Here is an 18,704-nt window from a genome sequence, read left to right on the forward strand (position 1 = left end):
CGCCAGGGGTGAGGTGTACACCCTGATGGTAATTTGGAGTCCGTGTTGTGAGCCCACCCCCAAGATCCTATATGTATGTGTTATGAGAGTGTGAGCAATGTGAATGTCTAAGTTGTGAGATAAAATTGAGGCAGAGGCAGCCAGAAGGGGACAGAGGGGGGGGATGCCTCCTCTGCACCCTGGTGACACACCCCTACCCCAAGGCCCTGCATGTGTGGGTGATTGTGGTGGAGCGGGAAGAGGGAGGCAGCTGGAGATGGGGAGGGAAGAAAGGGAGGGGCAAGTGACCCCTCCCTGGGGCCAGCTCCCCCGCTGACCCCAGTACGCACCCCCATGCTCTGCAACCCGCCAGGGAAAGGGGGCCCAGGCCCATCCGGACCAGGGCCCAGTGCAGCAGTGCCGCCCGGCCCCACAGAGCCCGGGACAGCCCACCCGACCCCACTACAGAGAAAACTGCACCCACCCCATCATCCACTCATCTTCCAGACTACACAAGACAATAGACGCCCAGGCTGAGATCTTCCTCCACCTCTCCTATATCTCCCCCTCCTGCAGAGAGAATTCCTGAGGAGAGGAAAGCTCCTGCAAGATGTGACAACCTCCCCCACCAGTTGAAGAGTCCCCCAGGTGGCTCGATGCACCGGCGGCGCCCTGCGCCAGGACTGGGCCCCCATATACCCACCCGCCCACAACCCCAGCAACACACCAACCAGGACCCGAGCCCCCGAGGCCCGGCCAGGGCCCCAGCCCAGAGACGGAGCGCCCCCAGAACCTCACGGCTGTCCCGGACCCACCCAGGGGCAGCCAGGCTACCAGGTCAGTAACCCACGTCCATCAGCACAGACCCTCCCCTAGCCCCGCTGCACGCAGCCACGAGGAAACCGTCACCTAAGAGCCAACAGAGCCCTTAATTGGCCATGACCGCTACCCCGGGTTGAGCCCCCCAAGGAAGATGCTCCTGGGAACCCCCGACGCCCTAAGCCTGTCCCTACCCCCACACCAATCACAACAGTGAAGGTGAGACCAAACTATGACCCCCCACCCCCACTAGGTGATGGAGCTGATCAAAGGAGCCCAGAGCAATTGATCTGATGTGGTGGCAGAGGCTGTATCAAGACTAATGTAATCTAATAGATAATTTCTATACTGGTTAGAATTAAGATTATTTTTATTTTTCCAGTTCATGAGGACTGTTTTCTTGGCTATGCATAGGGCAGTGAAAACCATGTGGGCTATATTCTTTTCTGAAGTGACATTATCTAAGCTGCCCAACAAACACACTAAAGGGGAAGTTGGAATGTTACATTTCAGACACTTCGATAAGTCTTCACATATCTCACGCCAAAACTTCTGAACTGGTGGACAGAACCAAAGAGCGTGGATATAATTGTCCGGTGAATTGGTTTGGCAGTGTGAGCAGTTGTTGGTAGACGTAAAGCCCATCTTGAACATCCGATGACCTGTATAGTGCACTCTATGTAGTATTTTGTATTGAATTAATTGAAGACTGGGATTTCTAATTAGATGAAAGGTTTTTAAGCAAATCTGAGACCAAATTTTCTGCAGAATGCAAACAATTCATGCAGAAGAATCGTGTGAACAGGCATTTGCGTGGTTTAATAGTGTAAGAAATAAAGAAAAGGGTCTAAAGACAAAGCCCAGCAATGAACACAACAAACAAAACATAAAATTTAACCAAAACAATATTTATTTGCATGTTTTCACAGGGACAATTATCATATGTCACATATACATTGTTAAATTTTATTGAAATTGTGTAAAGTGGGGCAAAGCATGTGGAAAAGAAAAACAAACTAATATACAGAACATGTTGTTTAAGAAACATAATATACAGCGATATTCTGATAAAGAATTAAAATATACAGTATCTTGATCGACAAGATACAGTTACATTCCTTTATTTGTTTTTATTTCACTGAAAAAATATCGGACCAAAAAAAAAAAGAAAGTAGCCTGATCACAAATGGAAAAGCTCAGGTGAGGCCTTAGCCTCTGACTGACAGATTTGCTGTTGCTGTGCTGGATGTGCTCTCTCTTATATAAATGTTGCTCTCAGTGCAGAAGGTGACTGCTGCTGTCACACTGTTGTTAAATAAGTCCTTATATGCTGCACATAGGCACCTCCTATATTGCTGCCACTCACATTAAAAGCAGCATCTTACCAGCTTAACACAAGTGTCAAATAAAATTAAAATAACAGAAACACAGCATTTCCATAAGCATTTATCAGAAAAGGCAGATTTAGCAACACTTTTAAGAGAAATCAGGGCACAGAGATGGTTTGTGTGGGAGAAGCGTACAAGCATCAGCTAAAACAGATGTGACAGACTGCGGTTGTACAATCGCTTTATGCTTCACGATGTGGTTTGGCCAGATTGTTAAATACTCCCATCCCCTCTCAAAAAAACCCCCAAAACAAAACAGCTCACTGTTTGCCCCCAACGCAAAGGTGAGGCCGTTACAGCAAAACTGGAAACCCACAGGATGCCATCGAGCACAGACGTTCGAGAGACACAAGGTGTACGCTTCTAGACGAGGAATATATAAAAAACAAAAACACATCGAAGCACAAGTGCGCGCGATCAAACGAGTCAACCGAGATCACATTCAGAGCACATGTTTTACCTATTTTTTTTTTTTATTGGTTTTTGTGTCAGTCTTTGTCAAAGACTGAGTCAGAGGGAGGAACATTCAGAGAGACACATTCGCAAATCTTAACAAACATACAGTACAGTACATACAATCAGAGCTAGATACACATTCTTTTCATGCAATTCAGTGGAAGCATCTGAAACCCGGCTGACCTTCACCTTGAAGTTTTCCGTCTCTACTCCCACTTCTCTGTTCACCTCCTATTTACAGACATTCAACGTTATTTGAGGCCACTAATGCACCAGGTAGATTCTTAACTGGAGGTGTGCGGGCGCTGATGACACTGCATGCAAAATGATTTCTTTCTTCTTCTTCTTTTTTTTTTTTTTAAGTGTCCTACCCTTGGTGAAAGAACAGCACAGTGAAGACAGTGATGCCGGACTGCTGAAGTGCTGTTTTTTTTTCTTCTATTAATCACTAGTTAAGTGGTTGAACAGGAAAGAGCATACAGGAATACTGTCCACTTACAGTAAAGCTAGTGTTGATCTTTGGTCTCCCAAAATATGGTTTTGGACTTTTGACATTTGAAGATTAAAGATTCTAAAAGAAGCCCTCTAGATATTCAGATGAAGACATCAATATTACGGGCTGTGTAGGTAGGTTTTGTTGCTTGAATTAAATATTGTTAGATGAGTAGAATTTCTAGATATATGTGGCTAAAAATGGTTATGTGTATTTGTCTTCTGCATGCAGCATGAAGGGACTATTAGGCTAGCCTAGCTTTTATATTTTTTTAATGATTATTAAGTGAATTAGCAGCAGCTCATCTCACTTATGTGAAAATATACTTTTGAAAAGCTCTAAATCTCTACCTTGAAATTGGCTGAATAAAGTTGTAGTTGCTACACTTTGCAAATATGGCTGCTGTTAAAATGTAGCTATGTCTACGGTGGCCCTGAGAGGTCACATGCAGTGCAACTGTAGAAAACACCAGCAAAACAGAAAAATTTTGCAAAAGCACCACAGAAGTTGATTAAAACATAATGGACATAGAAAAAAAAATTCTGACAAAACATAATGGACACTGTAGGTACATGGTTGCTGTTAGCCGTTTACTGTTAGCTGTTAGCCGTCACATTTTAGCCAAAAACATTTCTGTTGTTTTTGTGAGATTTTTTTCTGTTAGCTTCTCCAGTGTTTTTCTTTCTATTTCCATTGGGTTTTATTGAACTTCCACTATGTTTTGTGTGCTTTTGCACCATTTTTCATATTTGCTGGTGTTTTATTAGGCAGCAGTGTGTTTGACCTCTCAGGGCCACTGTATATATCATCACTAAATGTCGCTCCATCAGTTGGGTAAATACTGGTAATGTAGGGCATAAAGTATGAGCCACCTATTTAGGTTGCCAGATTATATATCTCGGTCTGTTTGAGCTTTTAAAGCTAGGCTAACCCCAATGCCAACCCCAGTGCCATCTGATTAAATATGAAACAGTGCAATTCTGGAGCTGCTTGATACCCTCATAATGTTTCTGCACACAAGCTCTCTCTCATAAAGGCTAGGCAGAAAGAAAGCTCTGGAGTCCTAACCAGTGGCCTTAGAACCCCCTTGTCTTAGTCGTCATATGAAAAGGTCCTGAAGGCAAACATGGAAATCTGCAGAACATGGCTATGCATGAGACGGCAAGAGGAAGCGCGGCCAGAGAGGAGAGAGAGAGGTAGTAGTGGTTTCTCAAACCTTCTTCTTCTTCTTCTCCACCTCAGTCTCCTCCTCCTCCTCCCTTGCATCAGAAAATGTTTAATGGAGAGTCTGATCCACGGCGTTTCTCTTCTCCTTTTGTGGGTCGTTGGCGCTCCATCGAATCTCAGATAGACAAGCTCATTTCCACACGTGCGCTGTCATGTGTGCCGAACTTGGAGCTGCTGAACCTCCCATTTGTTGACCGCTGTATCCCATCATACCGCTGGTGCTGTAAAGATTCATGCCGGCCATGTGCTGAGTCATCTGAAGGGCACAAAATGAACTTTAGCAACGGATCCACTCCTCTCACAACTTTCAAAACCCCAAAAAACAAACACACACCTGGCTGATGTTCCACTGTAGCTGCTGGGCTTGCTGGACTCCGTAAGCCTGCTGCTGGGGTAATGCGGGCAAAGCCCCAACCTGCTGCTGCTGTCCCATCATCCCACTTTGTTGCTGTCCTATAATGCTGTTCTGCTGCTGTACCATCATTCCAGTTTGCTGCTGTCCCATCATTCCTGTCATGTAGGGCGACGGCACAACGCCGCTAGGCTGAGCCGTGACCCCCTGAGCACCCATTAAGCCATTCTGCTGCCCCATCATGCAGTTCTGCTGAATTCCAATCATGCTGTTTTGTGGCACTGCCATCACCCCGCTCTGTTGCTGCCCCATCATGGCCATCTGTGATGTCATCATAGTGCCTCCCATTCCCCCCGCCTGGGCTAAAGAATGGTATGGACCGTACGGGTGTGTTGGATATCCCATTTGGTTCATGTACAAGCCTGCTGAGAGCAATCACAGACACCAATAACGATGAGCAGACTATCACCCTGTCAACATCCAGATCTGAACCAGATCTGACAGAAATCTTTTAAACTCTTACCATGTGCAGCCATACTGCTGGCATGTACCGAGGGAGTGGAGGCGTACAGGGAAAGAATGGAGTCCTTGGATAGTTTCTTGACAGTGCCCTCCTCTGCTTTGGGTGCTGCGTCTAAGAACAAGCTCAGATTCTCAGGCACTGAGGCAGTCACTCTGCTCTGAGGCATGGTGCTGGAAACAGACTGGACAGGCACAAGGCAAAGATGAAAGTCTGTCTGAATGTACGCAAATAAAAACTCAGCAGCTTATAGCATGTACAGTGTGTTGTCTACTACCGTGCTTTTTGTAGAGGAAGCAGGGGAGGGAGCTGCGAGGGAGCTGAAGAGATCCAGGGCAGAGTGTGCAAGGGCTGCGTTAGACACCACTGGGCTCTCATTACTGTCTGGAACACATCCTCCACCATTAGACACCGCAGGGCTTGGAGCTGGGGCATCTAATAGAGGTAATAATGATAACAACCGTTTCAGGTATCCACGTTCAAAACAGTTCATCTAATTAAGATTCAGCTTTCTGTCCTAAAATAGATGCCTGGCGTGTTTATTTGCTTTTTAGGTGCAGACTTGCAACATAAAAGCAGTTCTATATTAAGACAGCGGTTTCCTGGTGTGCTAATTTTTTGGACTCTGTGTTAGTCTAAGCGCATGCGTGCAGGTGCATAAGGCAGAATACCTAGTCCAAGCAGGTCTGTGACAGACTGGGAATCTGTCTTTGGGCTGACGTCCTTTTTCTGTCACAACAGAGAAAATCAGTGTAATTAATGCAACAATTCTACACTGGCGAATGAGTCTGTCTGCCGATTCTTTTACTCCTCACACTCACTAGTGGTATAAAATGACTGTTCCATTCAAGTCACCACAATAAAAGTTACCAGCTTTTCTCTGCCTTTTGTTGACACCTTTTCAAATACAGGGATGACCAAGGTTTATAATTAAGTTCAACAAGAATGTTTCATTTTCAATGTTTGACTTAACTTTGTCTCACTAGACAATATCATAGAATTTTTAAAACAAGAATGTTTCATTTGAAAAATTCTATGAGATTGTCTAGTGAGACAAAGTTAAGTTCTACAATATGCATCATCTGTCCAGATGCTAAAATGTTTATATCAGTTCAATTCAATTTTATTTATATAGCACCAAATCACAACAGTTGACTTAAGTTGCTTTGTTTTGTAAGGTACAGAGTTTACAAAAATACAGAGAAAACCCCAAAAATCAGACAACCTCCTATCGGTGCCAACCAAGCACCTGGCGACAGTGTGAAGGAAAAACTCCCTTTTAACAGGAAGAAACCTCTGGTAGAACCAGGCTCAGGGAGGGGCAACCATCTCTGGCAACCGGTTGGGGGTTAGCTTTGGACCTTTTTTTAAAAATGTTGTTCAGGCTTGAAGTCAGGGAGTGTGGTTGCGACGATTGACTACTACTGCATTAGACTTTGGTTGCCTCTTGATTTTTTTTTTAAAATTAATTTAGCAACTTAACAATATAATAAACAAAACCAAGATAACAAAGGCCAGAATGAAATCTCTGGTCTATGATATGAACATGGAATGATGCACCTACCAATTTCATCTTCTCAAATACAACTGGCTCCTTTGGGATGTTGTCACAACTCTTTTCTTTCTGTACAGAGAAAAGAAGTGGTTTTGTTTGACGACACTTAAGGTTGGTCGAGGGTAGCAGACAGGAAAGAAAGAGAAATTCACTCTCCAAACCTGTTCTGCAGATTCTACTGGAGACACAAGAACAAACACGTGGATCTGTTTGTGTGGACTCACCCTGAGCATCTGGATGTCAATGACTTTATCCATGTATTTCTTCTTCTCGTATTTGTCCCTAATAAAGATCTCGGCAGCCTGGTCTGTCTCGGGACGCTGGAAGCACTCGGGTAAAAAAGCTTCGTAGAGCCGTTTGGCCTTGGCATTTCCCATCTCTTGAACACACTGGGGACACCAACAGAGAACAAAATAACTGACACATTGCAAAGAAATCTAGTAATGTTCAAATGCAATATCCAAGGTGTCCTTGTTAAAGTGCGGTTATATGAAAAAGCAGGATTCTGTGAGAGCTGTAGAGAACTAAAGAAAAAGTGCTGACCAAAGAAATCCCCTCACACTGAGAAGCATCACGCTGACTGTCTTGTCTATCAGACCAGACGAGATGAGCTGCATACTAAAGAGAAAGAGGCTACTCGGAGGTGGAAAATCGTCAGTTATACTGTATGTGAAAATACCAACCACCAGATAAAATAAGCATATATACATAGAGTAAAATTAAATAAATTATTACTATTACTAAAAATTATATTGTTGTTTATTTTCTATCCATCTCTATATTGTATGGAAATCTATTTTATTTAAAGGTTTTACTTTCTGAAAGATTTTCACAAAAGAAGCAACAGCTTAGAATTTTGGGAAAACAGGTGTTTTCTTGTTAACAGTCTTATGCAGTGAACAATACCACCTATTTTAATTTTTTTATGATTTGGATTATATCCACAGTTTAACACCCCCATTACATATGTTTTACTGGGTCATAATGCATCCCCTTAGTTCATCCTCTATCTGAAATAAGCTGTCTCTCTAATGCGGCACTCCTTAATAGCCAACCTTCTTCTGATTGGATGCCCCTCACTTGGCTTCCACAAACAGAACCCATGCCTTGTAAGCCACCTTCTAGTTTGAAATGACCATATAAGGAAATTTGAGCCAGGCTACTGTCAGTTAAGCTAATTAGAGAAGCTTGAAAAACAAACAGATAATCAAAAAACAAATAAGAAAGCCAACATTTATAGCGTTTAATAATCAGGGACAGTTCAAAATATTTAACCCAATATTTAAAAGCTTTGGGGGTTTTTTAGGGGTTATGAAATTTTCATAGTGAAGACCTCTGACCTGGACTTGCTCCTGCGTCCACTGATCCAGGTTGACAGACTTGACCTTGGAGATGTGAACCCCCAGGTTTCGATGGATACCAGCACAGCGGATACAGATGAAGATGCCCAAATTCCAGGATGCCCATCGTGGACCTGGAAGAGCAACAGGAGGGGGGGATGAAATTTAGAAGAGAGGAGAGAGTCTTCGCAGAGGAGCGATGCAAGGAGGTGGTGATAAGTCAAGCTAAAGGTATAAAAGAGATTTAGGTTAAACAAGAAAGAGGGCTAAGTGAGTAGACTAGAGAAACATGAGGGAAAAAATGATTAATTTTAGACCAATTATAAAGAGACGAGTCTGAAACCTCAATTATGAGTCTGAACTCAGCAGGGAACACATCTAATCCTGTGTAAGTCATGCGGTGGCCTAACACATAATAGGATCCAATACGAGAGTTAGCCTACATAACTGAGAGGCGAGAGGAGGAGTACAAAGTCCCACAAACACGCACCACACACAAGCAATCACACACACTCAGGGCCTGGATACCTGCAGGGATGATTACTCATTTGGTCAAGAGCCTGTGTGTGTGGGAGCACTGTGATCTGAGCCAAACGTATGGATCCACTCAGATTTTGTGGAGACCTGTTTATTGCTTATGCTGCATATGTTTTAGCTTAAAGCATGCTTGCAAATCTTCCTTCTATATTCAGAACATAAAATAAATAAAAACATCATAGATGAGCTCGTTATTTATTTATTTTTGCTCAAGATATGCAACCATCCTCTGTGGGGACTGCACTCAGCTTCAAAGATAATATTTGTGCTGCTCTTACATCTTTACCATATCTCCCTCCTCCTCTTTCCTTGCCTCCACCTCTTTCTGCGACTCTCTGCCTCCACTTCTCCAAACCATCTCTGCTGTGAGTCCCTGCAACCCTGCTGCCACAGGTCCGTGCACTGTGGCCTTCACGCCACTAGGGGGAAGAGCAGCTTTTCGATTTGGATTTCTTCTCTTCCAGCAGACAAAGGCATTGTGCAGAGTTTAAGAAAAGGCCATTCTATGCAAATGAAAGGGGAAGTCGAGTTTGAGAAGGGAAAAACACGCAGCGCCTTCCTCTTTTCCTCTGAGAAAAACACTGCAATGAATAGGCTCCTTCTTGAATCCTACTAGAATTCTGTTTGCACTATTAAGAGTTAGTTTTCAGTTTTCTCCATCTTTTTAAACTGCGAATCAAAAATGCAAAAAACAGAGAGTCACCATGTGCACTCTTCTTCCTCACTGTCTAGCTGCAGCATTAGCTGTCTACTGGCTAATAATAGTAGAATTACTCTGCAAAGCCTGCTTAGCCACTGTACACGCCGACACAGACACAGAGAAAGACAGAGACGCTGTCAATAGTGTTGAAGTCCCTGAACACTGGAATTAGTTTGTCCTTCTCATCTCTTATTCTAATGCTCCCTCTGTGCTCTGGCCGCCATTTCTTATCTTTCTCACTACGGCTGCCTCCCTCATGTTCTCCTTTGTCTGCTTATATCTCTTTCACACCAGTTCCATTTCTTTCTTTCTGTTTATTTTCTGCCCTCATGTTTTCTGGGATTTGTGGGAATGCTTTTTCCATTCTTTGCATATTGGAAAGTTTCTCTTTTTTTAGCAATGCACAGTTTTGACTGATGTCTCTACAAAAAAATAGGCGAGTCTATAATAACAATTGGATCAGCTGTCATGAAACATAGTTTAGGTGCTCCTGATGTTCAGAAGATGAATCATAGCTGACCTGACCTCTTCTCAGTCATCATTATGAGGCTGATGTCTGTGCTTTTAGCTGAAATGTCTTCAAAATTATGGCATGCGTTACAATAGCTTAACTTTGCTTCAACAGGCAGAGCCCAACCACTATACATTTGTATTTTGTCCCTTTAGACACACAAAACATAGATTTCCCTAACATCTGTTACGTCTAACTCTTTATTTACTCATTTGGCCTCGTTTGTCTGACTCTCCTCGGATGGTTGTTTGGTTGTTATGTTGCCAGCAGGGAAGCTGCAGAGTGCCGTCTGGTAGACAAACTATGCAATGTAAATCCCCAAAAGTTGATTCTGTCATCTGGACGTAGCGTTTTCAGTGGGAGAAACATTTCATCACTCATCCAAGTGACTTCTTCAGTCTCAGCTGACTGCAGGTTTCCCCAATCTTATAAACACCTACAGGCCAGTGGACACTCTTTCAATGATGAGGATGTACACATCCTGGACAGGGAGGAACGCTGGTGTGAGCGCAGAGTCATGCGAAAAGGGAAAGACCATCTCTGAATCGAGGAGGGGGCCTAAGGTTACATCTTTCGCCATCTTACAATGCTGTGATTCCAGCCATTCCCCAACTCTGTGAATGGTACTCATGGCCATGGATCAATTGTCTTTGATCAATGAGCTTTGATCAGTGGCTGTTGATCAATGGTCATGAGAATTTGCATAATTATGATGAAGGTGACCTCCCAGCCCATTGTTCCTTCAGTGGGCTGGTTTCAGTCATTATGCAAATGTACTGTTTATAAGATTGGGAAAACCTGCAGTCAGCTGAGACTGAAGAAGTCACTTGGATGAGTGACGAAACGTTTCTCCCACTGAAAACGCTACATCCAGATGAACAGAATCAACTTTTGGGGATTTACTTACCTGGATGATATGCAATGTAAACATTGATAAAATAGTCAGGTTCGATCAAGAAGTCATAATGTGTAAAATGACAATATTCTGTTCAAGTAACTCAAAGTTGGTGGGTCCTAAACAGAACCCACTTTGAGCAGCCAAAAGAAGAAGTTTATTGGTGTGGCCCTTTACAACAGTCCCAGTTTCTCATGTCGCCCCTTGGGAAAATTAATTCCCAACCCCTGCTTAAGGGGGGTGGCCAGCCACCTATGTGACTGGAGCATGCATGTCCGCTAGTAATTGACAGTGAACAACCTCACACCTTTTCTTTCTTGATTAACGGAATTACACTAAAATTCAGCTGTAATTTCTATTTATTGTCAATTAGGAAACACTTGTCCTCGCTTACGTCTGTGTTACACTGTAACACAACTCAAAACCGCACACCCCTCTAAAACCCTAAGATGTAACAAACGCCGTAACAAACTACTGGAGTGGACATGAGGGAACGGAGAAATATGTTTCTGTCATGGCTGGTACAGCATTCAAAATAATTAATAACACATAATGCACCATGCACAAGCATGAATACTAGTAACAGTGTTGGCCACTTATGTAGGTCATAGGCTCTACAAAGATTCACCATAAAAGTCCAAATCAGCCTTTACATGCTAAACCGATAAACATACCCAGTAAAAATCAGCACTGTCACTGTTAGCATCTTGACATTAGCGCTTAGTTAAAAGCACTGTTATACAGTTCAACTGAGCTGCTAGCATGGCTTCAGAGTCTTCTTTCCATACACTGCCTGTTATTTTTCTCCCCTCATGCGAAGGTTTAATCTGCTTCCAGCTGGGTATTATGAATGTTTGGAGTCATGGTCCTCAGGTGTGCACAGGAGTGCGCTGATCCGGTGAGCCGGGGGAGCAGAAAGAGCACACAGATGAAGGCTACATTTAAGGCAAATCACACCTGCACACCACAGAGAAGCAGCCTTCTCTTGTTCCAATCAATGCTATGCTTGAGTAAGAACCCATATGCAGTGCGTCTGTCCGGCAGCACTGCACACCTCCAGGTGCTTTGAACAAATATACTAGGAAGTAGGTGGAGGAGACGTCTAAAAAGGGAAGAAAAGATTGAAACAACGATCCCTATGAATCACTTTATCTTTGTGGCTGGCATCACAGTGAGTGTAGACTGCTCCACCGTTCACCAGCAGCGGTGAATACATGTCCTCTTTTCTTGATGTGATCAAAAGAGCGAATGCCAACATCATTTAAAGGTCTAATTAAATTCTCCAGGTCTGACTAATAAGTCCCTTTCTCAGTTTTTACACGGAAAAGCATCCAAAAGCAGAGAGAACTGATGAATCACCCTGGCAAAACTAAAGAAATAATTAAATTAAAAAATGGCTGTGGTCATGGTTGTGAAACACGCAGGCTGAAGCACATTAGGGGTGGAGAAGGCAGAGCCACAGTGAGAGCCAAAAACAGAGACAAGCAGGAGGGGATTTTTATAGTCATCAAATGGTGGACTTTAGCTGTCCGACGTCCTGCTGGGGTGTAACGGGGGGTATGACGAGCAGAGAGCGCACACAGAGATCTGTAATGAACTTCGCTGTCATTTACACACACGTATTTGAACGCTTTTCCATACCATTTCTGGCGACTTAGTCATTAATTTCTCATCTTAAACACATCTCTGTTAAAAACCCTGTCTGAATCCTTACAGTTACAAACACACAGGTGCACACGTTACACAAATACACTGGTCCACCGACTCTCACACACATACACACTTGTTCATGAGCAGGTACATATGGTCCATTAGCCTACATCCCACAAGGATAAATGGTGCGCTCTGCATGTACCCAGTTAATCCCACGGAGCATCTCAGCCATCAGCGGATCCCACGCCCTGCTCCGCCGCCACACAAAACACACGCTCATGCATACACGCCTTTGTCCCTTACTCTCTAGCCCCTTAGCATCTAAACCAATCTAGATACCCTGGAGCCACCCAGTGACCCAATCTGAGCAAAGCAGATGGAACCTATTGATAATTTACAAAAGGCACACCCACCATCTGTGTTACCATGCAAACATCATGACTGTGATCCTGCAGGTGAGTAATTGAGGTCGAACAGTGTTACATATAAAAAGATGAGTAAGGCAGTCCAAATTTTTAGTCCTGCTTTTATGTCTTTTTAATCTTATTGCCCACATATTGTTTTTATCCCCTGAAATGTTATAAGGTTATTGTGCTGAGTAGTCATCTGTGTTATTTGCTTAGCTGTTAGAGCAATCCCCTACACCAAGATACCCACTATCTGTAGAACCAAAAATGCATCCTTAGAACCAATTTATCACCTGGTTAAACAGTAACAGCACAATTCATGTGACATAACTTACCTTTGAGGAGCTTACAACTATATGATTTTTAGGTTTTTAATAACTGCTCTCTTTAAGCTGCTCCTGACATTTTGTCTGTTTCCTGTGCGGCCAATTCACAGATAAAAACCCCAGCAGACTGACGTGTGACCTTATTATACTTTTGTGTGTTTTTCCTAAATGGTTGTATAAGGCTGAATCAACAAATCAGTCCAAACGGGCAACTCAGGGGCCACGAGAAAAGTCGTGTTTAGGATAGTCTTACGGAGGGGCAATATCTTTATGTTTTATCCTATAAATTGTTACAGTGGTCAGTGCTCATGTTAAAAATGGCCAAAGTTTCAATGTACAAGAACTCTCTAAGAGCCCAGCTCAGCCTCAGACTGATTTTCTTTTCACTCTTTCTGTGTTTATACACCACTTTGCATTTAATCATTAATCTCTGGCTCTCCTCCACAGTGTATCTTTTGTCCTGTGTCTCCATCCCCTCACCCCCAGCCAGTCATGGCAGATGGCTGCCGCTCCTTGAGCCTGGCTGTGCCGGAGGTTTCTTCCTGCTAAAATGAGAGTTTTTCCTTCCCACTATTGCTTGCCGATTGCTAAGCTGGCGCTTACATATTCAGCATTCTTAAAGGGATAGTTCACACCAAAAGCAAATGTATGGGTTTTTCCTCTGTTTTGATATTCTGTGTTAATAAAGTTAACTAGTTTTGGTGATGTTAGCTGTGCCTTCTTTTCATTATAATGGAAATACATGGTTAAAAACTGCTTACTAACTCAACAGTAACATCTTTTTCCAGAAATCGTGACCCATTTACTCCAAAACACTGCGGTGAGCAGTTTCTGGTATGAGTTCTTTTCTTGGTAAGGAAGCATGCAGCTGACAACATTAGAGCTCAGCTGAGGAAGGACTCCCTTAATGTTTACATCCTGTCACGCTGTCACTAGCACGAGACTCTTAAACGGGTAGACGCGTGTGTCCTCCTGCGCAGTGATACGATTTGCAGGTGTAAAGACAGGATCAGGGTTGTTAAAAAGGGACCCAGCAGCTTATTTGTCCCAAAGCCCTTTGCAGCTTAATCTGGCCATCGCTGTGTATTAGAGAGTTGTGCGCACAATAATGTAGCACGGTGCCATCCTCTCTCTGGTACTGAGGCTCTGTACTTTGTGCCAGCCAAGGACACACGCGCAAACAAACACACACACACAGACACACACGTCCAATAACCTTCTTCTCTGAATGGAAATCTCTGCTGACTTCTCATTGGATGAGATTAAAAAGGGTCCGAGGGGAGGAGGGGACTGAGAGCTCATGGTGGAGGTAGACAGCCTGGCATCATCAGGTGATATCGCCACAGCAACCAGGGCCCAGCATGAGTAAACACAAGTACAATGGAGACAATAAGGGAGACATGCTTTTATGCTCATTCAAACACACACACACACACACGCACACACACACACGCACATGTACACAGCCCCTTGAGACTGAAGCCAGAGGTTGAAGTGTTGACTACATTATGCACCCTGCCTAACCCTCTGCCTCTCCCCCTGTCTCTTTATTATTTCCTGGCAGTATTAAGGATTTACTGGAGGGGTGTCACTGTATGAGGAAGTGGTACAAATAAACAAATAGCACACAAAGTCATGCAGCCCAGAGAAACAGACAGAGACAGGAAGTTTGCGGCACACAGGCAGTAAGCTAGAGTCGGAGAAACAGAGATATTGTTCCAGCGGTGCAGTATATAATAGACAGGGGAATGTCTGAGAGTGCTGCTGTTGTGTGTTTGCATTTGCTGGAATAAACACGTTCTTGGCTCCATACACCACACCACTTCCTCTCTGATCATCCTGAGAGAGGGAGGGAGGGAGGGAGAGAGGTAGGTGATGAACGTGCAACAGCAATCAGGTGCAAACAAGATTAGACCAAACCCCATCACGAGCCATATGGCCAAAAATAAAAAAAAACCCTGATAAGAGAGAGAGGGCAGGGGAGGGCACTAATGTGCTTGAGGTGTGCACTTGTGCATCTGTGCACGACTCGAGTGTGTAGTCTGGAATGTGTACTTACAGTTTTGAGAAATGCACTACTCAGCAAAGAGGTAAAAAAACACTCTCTGAGCATCAGCTCAGATCACAGAGTCAGCCTAATCATTTGAACGGTTTCACGAAAAAAACAGCAGGAGAGAGAACTTTGTAACCTTTCAAAATAAAAGCTTTTTTTATAACAAAATAATATTTGCTGTTCTTTAAAACTTTATTCATATTTACTGTAAAAAAATATATATTTTGGAACAAAACAATATATTTTAAAAATCAAAAATAATAAGATCTGGCAACCTGTCCAGGGTGTACTCATGAATCACACAGTCACATGTCAATCATTTTCTTTAAACCCATTGGCGGTTAATTCCCTTACTCGCCAGTGATTATTTTTCCTGTTGCGACCACAATTCAAATTTTTACTGTCATCCCACGGTCACTGCTCGTCACATTGCTGCAAGAGCCTTCCTGTGTGGACACCCTTTAAGCAAATTACAAACACCCTTTTAGCACATTACAAAGATTTTGTAATGTGTGAAATCTTGACAGAAAACATGTTTTTGTTTGTGTGTGTGGGTGTGGTTGGCAGGGATGTCGAGCTCTTAAATTGAAAATCTAAAGAGTTCACACCAAGAGAGCCTTTGTGACCATGATTTTAATATGCAAGAAAAAGGAGAAACGTAGTAGTAATCAAACTTGTGTAGCTAACTTAAATACCCTTTCTCTCTCCACATGTGCCTGATTTGGGAGTAAAAGGTCGTAAAATTTGCATCACATATGCAAATATAATCTTCTAAGACATCATTTATTCTCTGTGCTTCTGAAGTCTGCGTTCGAGCCTTCAAACAGTATGTAAATAAGCTGCAGGAGCCCAATCATACTGTGCTGTTTTCAAACTGTCCACTGAGCAGTCACGAGTGTGTTTGCCTGAAGGCGAACAGCATCACTTCTAAATATCTTGTTTAAAAGAGCACCCAAAGGCAATAGGAACATTAACAAAACCCTGCGTTGTTGTATTCATAGATCTGGTGACTTATTCAGTTTAAATACAACTAAGACCTTGTGGTCACATGTCATCTTACTAAAGTAATGTACAAATGTGTTTTAAAAGGAAAAAAAATGTCTATCACAAATTAGATATTAACATTCTCCCAGGAGAGATGATGTGCTGTACTTACTTGACAGCTGGAACTGATTTTTTCTAAAGCTTTAATTACACACTTGAACTTGTATAGACCTAGCTGACTATACAGTTTAGCCTATGGATGTTAGATTTTTTTTTATTAAGGCAAAACTTTGCATAGAATTTGGTATTATTATAATAAAAGGATACTAATATGCTCACTACTAAGTCTGTGTTTTTAGTCTTGGACTCTGCTAAAGTAGCTTTGCATGAATCAGAGTTCAGAATAATCCTTATTTATCTTCCCTTAGATCTTCCTATGTCTGAGACAAGCCAATTCTGATTGGAAGATTGACCATATTAAGGACATCCTGATACTGAAAATTCTCTGGGTGAAAATACCTTGTTGATGTTGAAGGTTAGAGGAGAATGGCCAGACTGATTTAATGTTGACAGAAACACAAAGAACCACTCGTTACAACCAAGGTATACAGAACAACATCTCTGAAAGCACAACAAACCTTGAAGCAGATGGACTTTAAACCACAGAAGACCATACTGGGTGTAAATCCTGTCAGCTGAGAACAGGAAACTGAGGCTACAATTCATACAAGCTCACCACACACGGACAACAGAAGACGTAAAAACGTTGCCCAGTCTGATGAATCTAGATCTCTTCTGCAATATTTGGTTGTTAGGGTCAGCGTTTGCTAGAAACAACATGAAAGCATGGATCCATCCTGCGTGGGGAATATTTTCATACCAACTAAGCATCGTTTAAACACCACAGCCTACTAGAGTGCTGTTCCTGAGCATGTCCATCCCTTTATGACCCCAGTGTGCCTATCTTCTGATGGTTGCCTCTAATGTTTGCCTAGTGGTCAGTAACTTTCGTATATATAGTTAATACTCCCATTTTAAACTGGAGTCTGTCTACACATATCATTCTCAAAGTTTGTATTTACCAAGGGTGTCCTCCTGCGTAACAGTGATTTGCGTACACACAGCGCTTCCTTTCAAACATTTACAGTGAGTGATGTTCATCTCGATATCCCAACACCGGCTGTATGCTCGAAAGAAATCCACCCACCAGGCCCACACAACCTGCATGTAAACAAAAACATTCATTTTCCTGAAAAATGCGCAAGAGCTCTTTAACTAAGATAAGGAAACAGCCCCACGGCGTCATCAACTTGTTGATGGCTCATCCGAAAACCAAATAAAGAGCAACCTTTGAATAGTCTGTTTGTTGACTCAAGACTCTGACTGAGTGTATTTGCGACCAAACCAGTGTTTACCCACCCCTATGGCAAAAATAAAGGTTCAAGGCCTCCTTGAGGCTACACACAGATGAACACATAGAACACCTGACAGTCTGATTATGGTGATTCAGTGTATAAAAAGACAGCCTGGCTCCACTACAATCAAGCAACTCAATAAGTCTCCTTGCTATATAGGTAATCACTGAGAATTGCAGCTCAGTGTTGTAAGAACATTGCAGTGCCTCTTTGTTAAGAGTTGGGTTTCACTGCTTGCTCCCAGTCTGCAAGAACAGTGTGTTCAGGGTGACTCAAAGTCAGCACAGGTGTCTTCAACTCCATCCCTGTGCCTGCTTCCCTGCTCTTTCCACACCGGCTGTCAGACAGCCTGAGCGGCGATAGCTGGAGTCATTTTCACTAATGAGCGCATTTTCTCACTTCATCCCGCCACGCAGTTCTCACCCTTTAAACCCTTTTTAGATCCTAATACTTGAGGTAGCTTGGCATGATGTAACTGCATGCCACGCTCCAGCCGTGTAAGGATGTGGCTCCACGTCTTTGCACCATAGTACAATGCAATTGGTCGAGGGATGATGAATGCAGTGCAGCATTTTTTTTCCAGTGTAGTAAGCGATCAAAGGGGGTCGATTCATGCGCCGGCCGCGCGCCTCGGGCTGAAAACCCGGGGAAACATGACCCTGATGGAAATCACCTACCTTTCGATTCACAGTCAGCGCAGTATTTGTTCTCCTCCAGCGCCAGTAAAGAGTTGAGGACAGCCTGGTATCTGTCAACGTCTTTCACAGATTTGCCCGTCATCATCCTCCTCCACCACCACCACCAACACAACAGTTCCTGCGGTCTGTGCTGGCTATTGCCAAACGAGCCCTTCACAAAAAAGGAAAGTGAGCACGGGCGATCTGCTCCGCCGTCCCTCTTCTTCCTCCTCCTCGCTGTGGAGCGCAGAGTTTGCTTCACGACGATGGGATGATTGCCTTTCAACCAACCAGCATGCGGCTTATTCGAGGTGAAAATACTCCCAATCAGGACGAAGAGGATGCCATGTGATGTCTGAGATTCAAAATGTGATGCTGACTTTAAAGCACATCTGTTACCTATCACTACTATATTCT

The 18,704-nt window shown here is 43.2% G+C and overlaps 1 protein-coding gene across 2 annotated transcripts; it reads right to left on the minus strand.

The window, feature by feature from the left end:
* Positions 1-1,715: 1,715 nt before the first annotated feature.
* Positions 1,716-18,697, minus strand: smap2 (small ArfGAP2). Of its 2 annotated transcripts, none has more exons than XM_065471115.1 (9): positions 18,288-18,697; positions 8,130-8,263; positions 7,014-7,178; positions 6,799-6,858; positions 5,906-5,963; positions 5,512-5,669; positions 5,238-5,418; positions 4,697-5,136; positions 1,716-4,618 (listed from the first exon to the last, which is right to left on the minus strand). In XM_065471115.1, exons 1-9 carry the CDS (start codon positions 18,391-18,393, stop codon positions 4,493-4,495), a joined length of 1,428 nt encoding a protein of 475 aa, XP_065327187.1. In that variant the 5' UTR covers positions 18,394-18,697; the 3' UTR covers positions 1,716-4,492. The 2 variants fall into 2 exon arrangements, with proteins under 2 accessions (XP_065327187.1, XP_065327186.1); XM_065471114.1 differs by having other exon boundaries at positions 4,697-5,139.
* Between the last annotated feature and the right edge of the window lie 7 nt (positions 18,698-18,704).

Source organism: Pelmatolapia mariae, linkage group LG22, assembly GCF_036321145.2.
Source record: "Pelmatolapia mariae isolate MD_Pm_ZW linkage group LG22, Pm_UMD_F_2, whole genome shotgun sequence".
Taxonomy (NCBI): Eukaryota; Metazoa; Chordata; class Actinopteri; order Cichliformes; family Cichlidae; genus Pelmatolapia; species Pelmatolapia mariae.

Excerpts from the sequence above, each read along its gene's own strand:
- smap2 (XM_065471114.1), bottom strand. The coding sequence starts at position 18,393 with ATGATGACGGGCAAATCTGTGAAAGACGTTGACAGATACCAGGCTGTC. Across the intron at positions 8,264-18,287 it reads CGCTGACTGTGAATCGAAAG|GTCCACGATGGGCATCCTGG; the intron begins GTAGGTGATTTC and ends TTGCTCTTCCAG. Across the intron at positions 5,140-5,237 it reads CAGCAGTATGGCTGCACATG|CAGGCTTGTACATGAACCAA; the intron begins GTAAGAGTTTAA and ends GATTGCTCTCAG.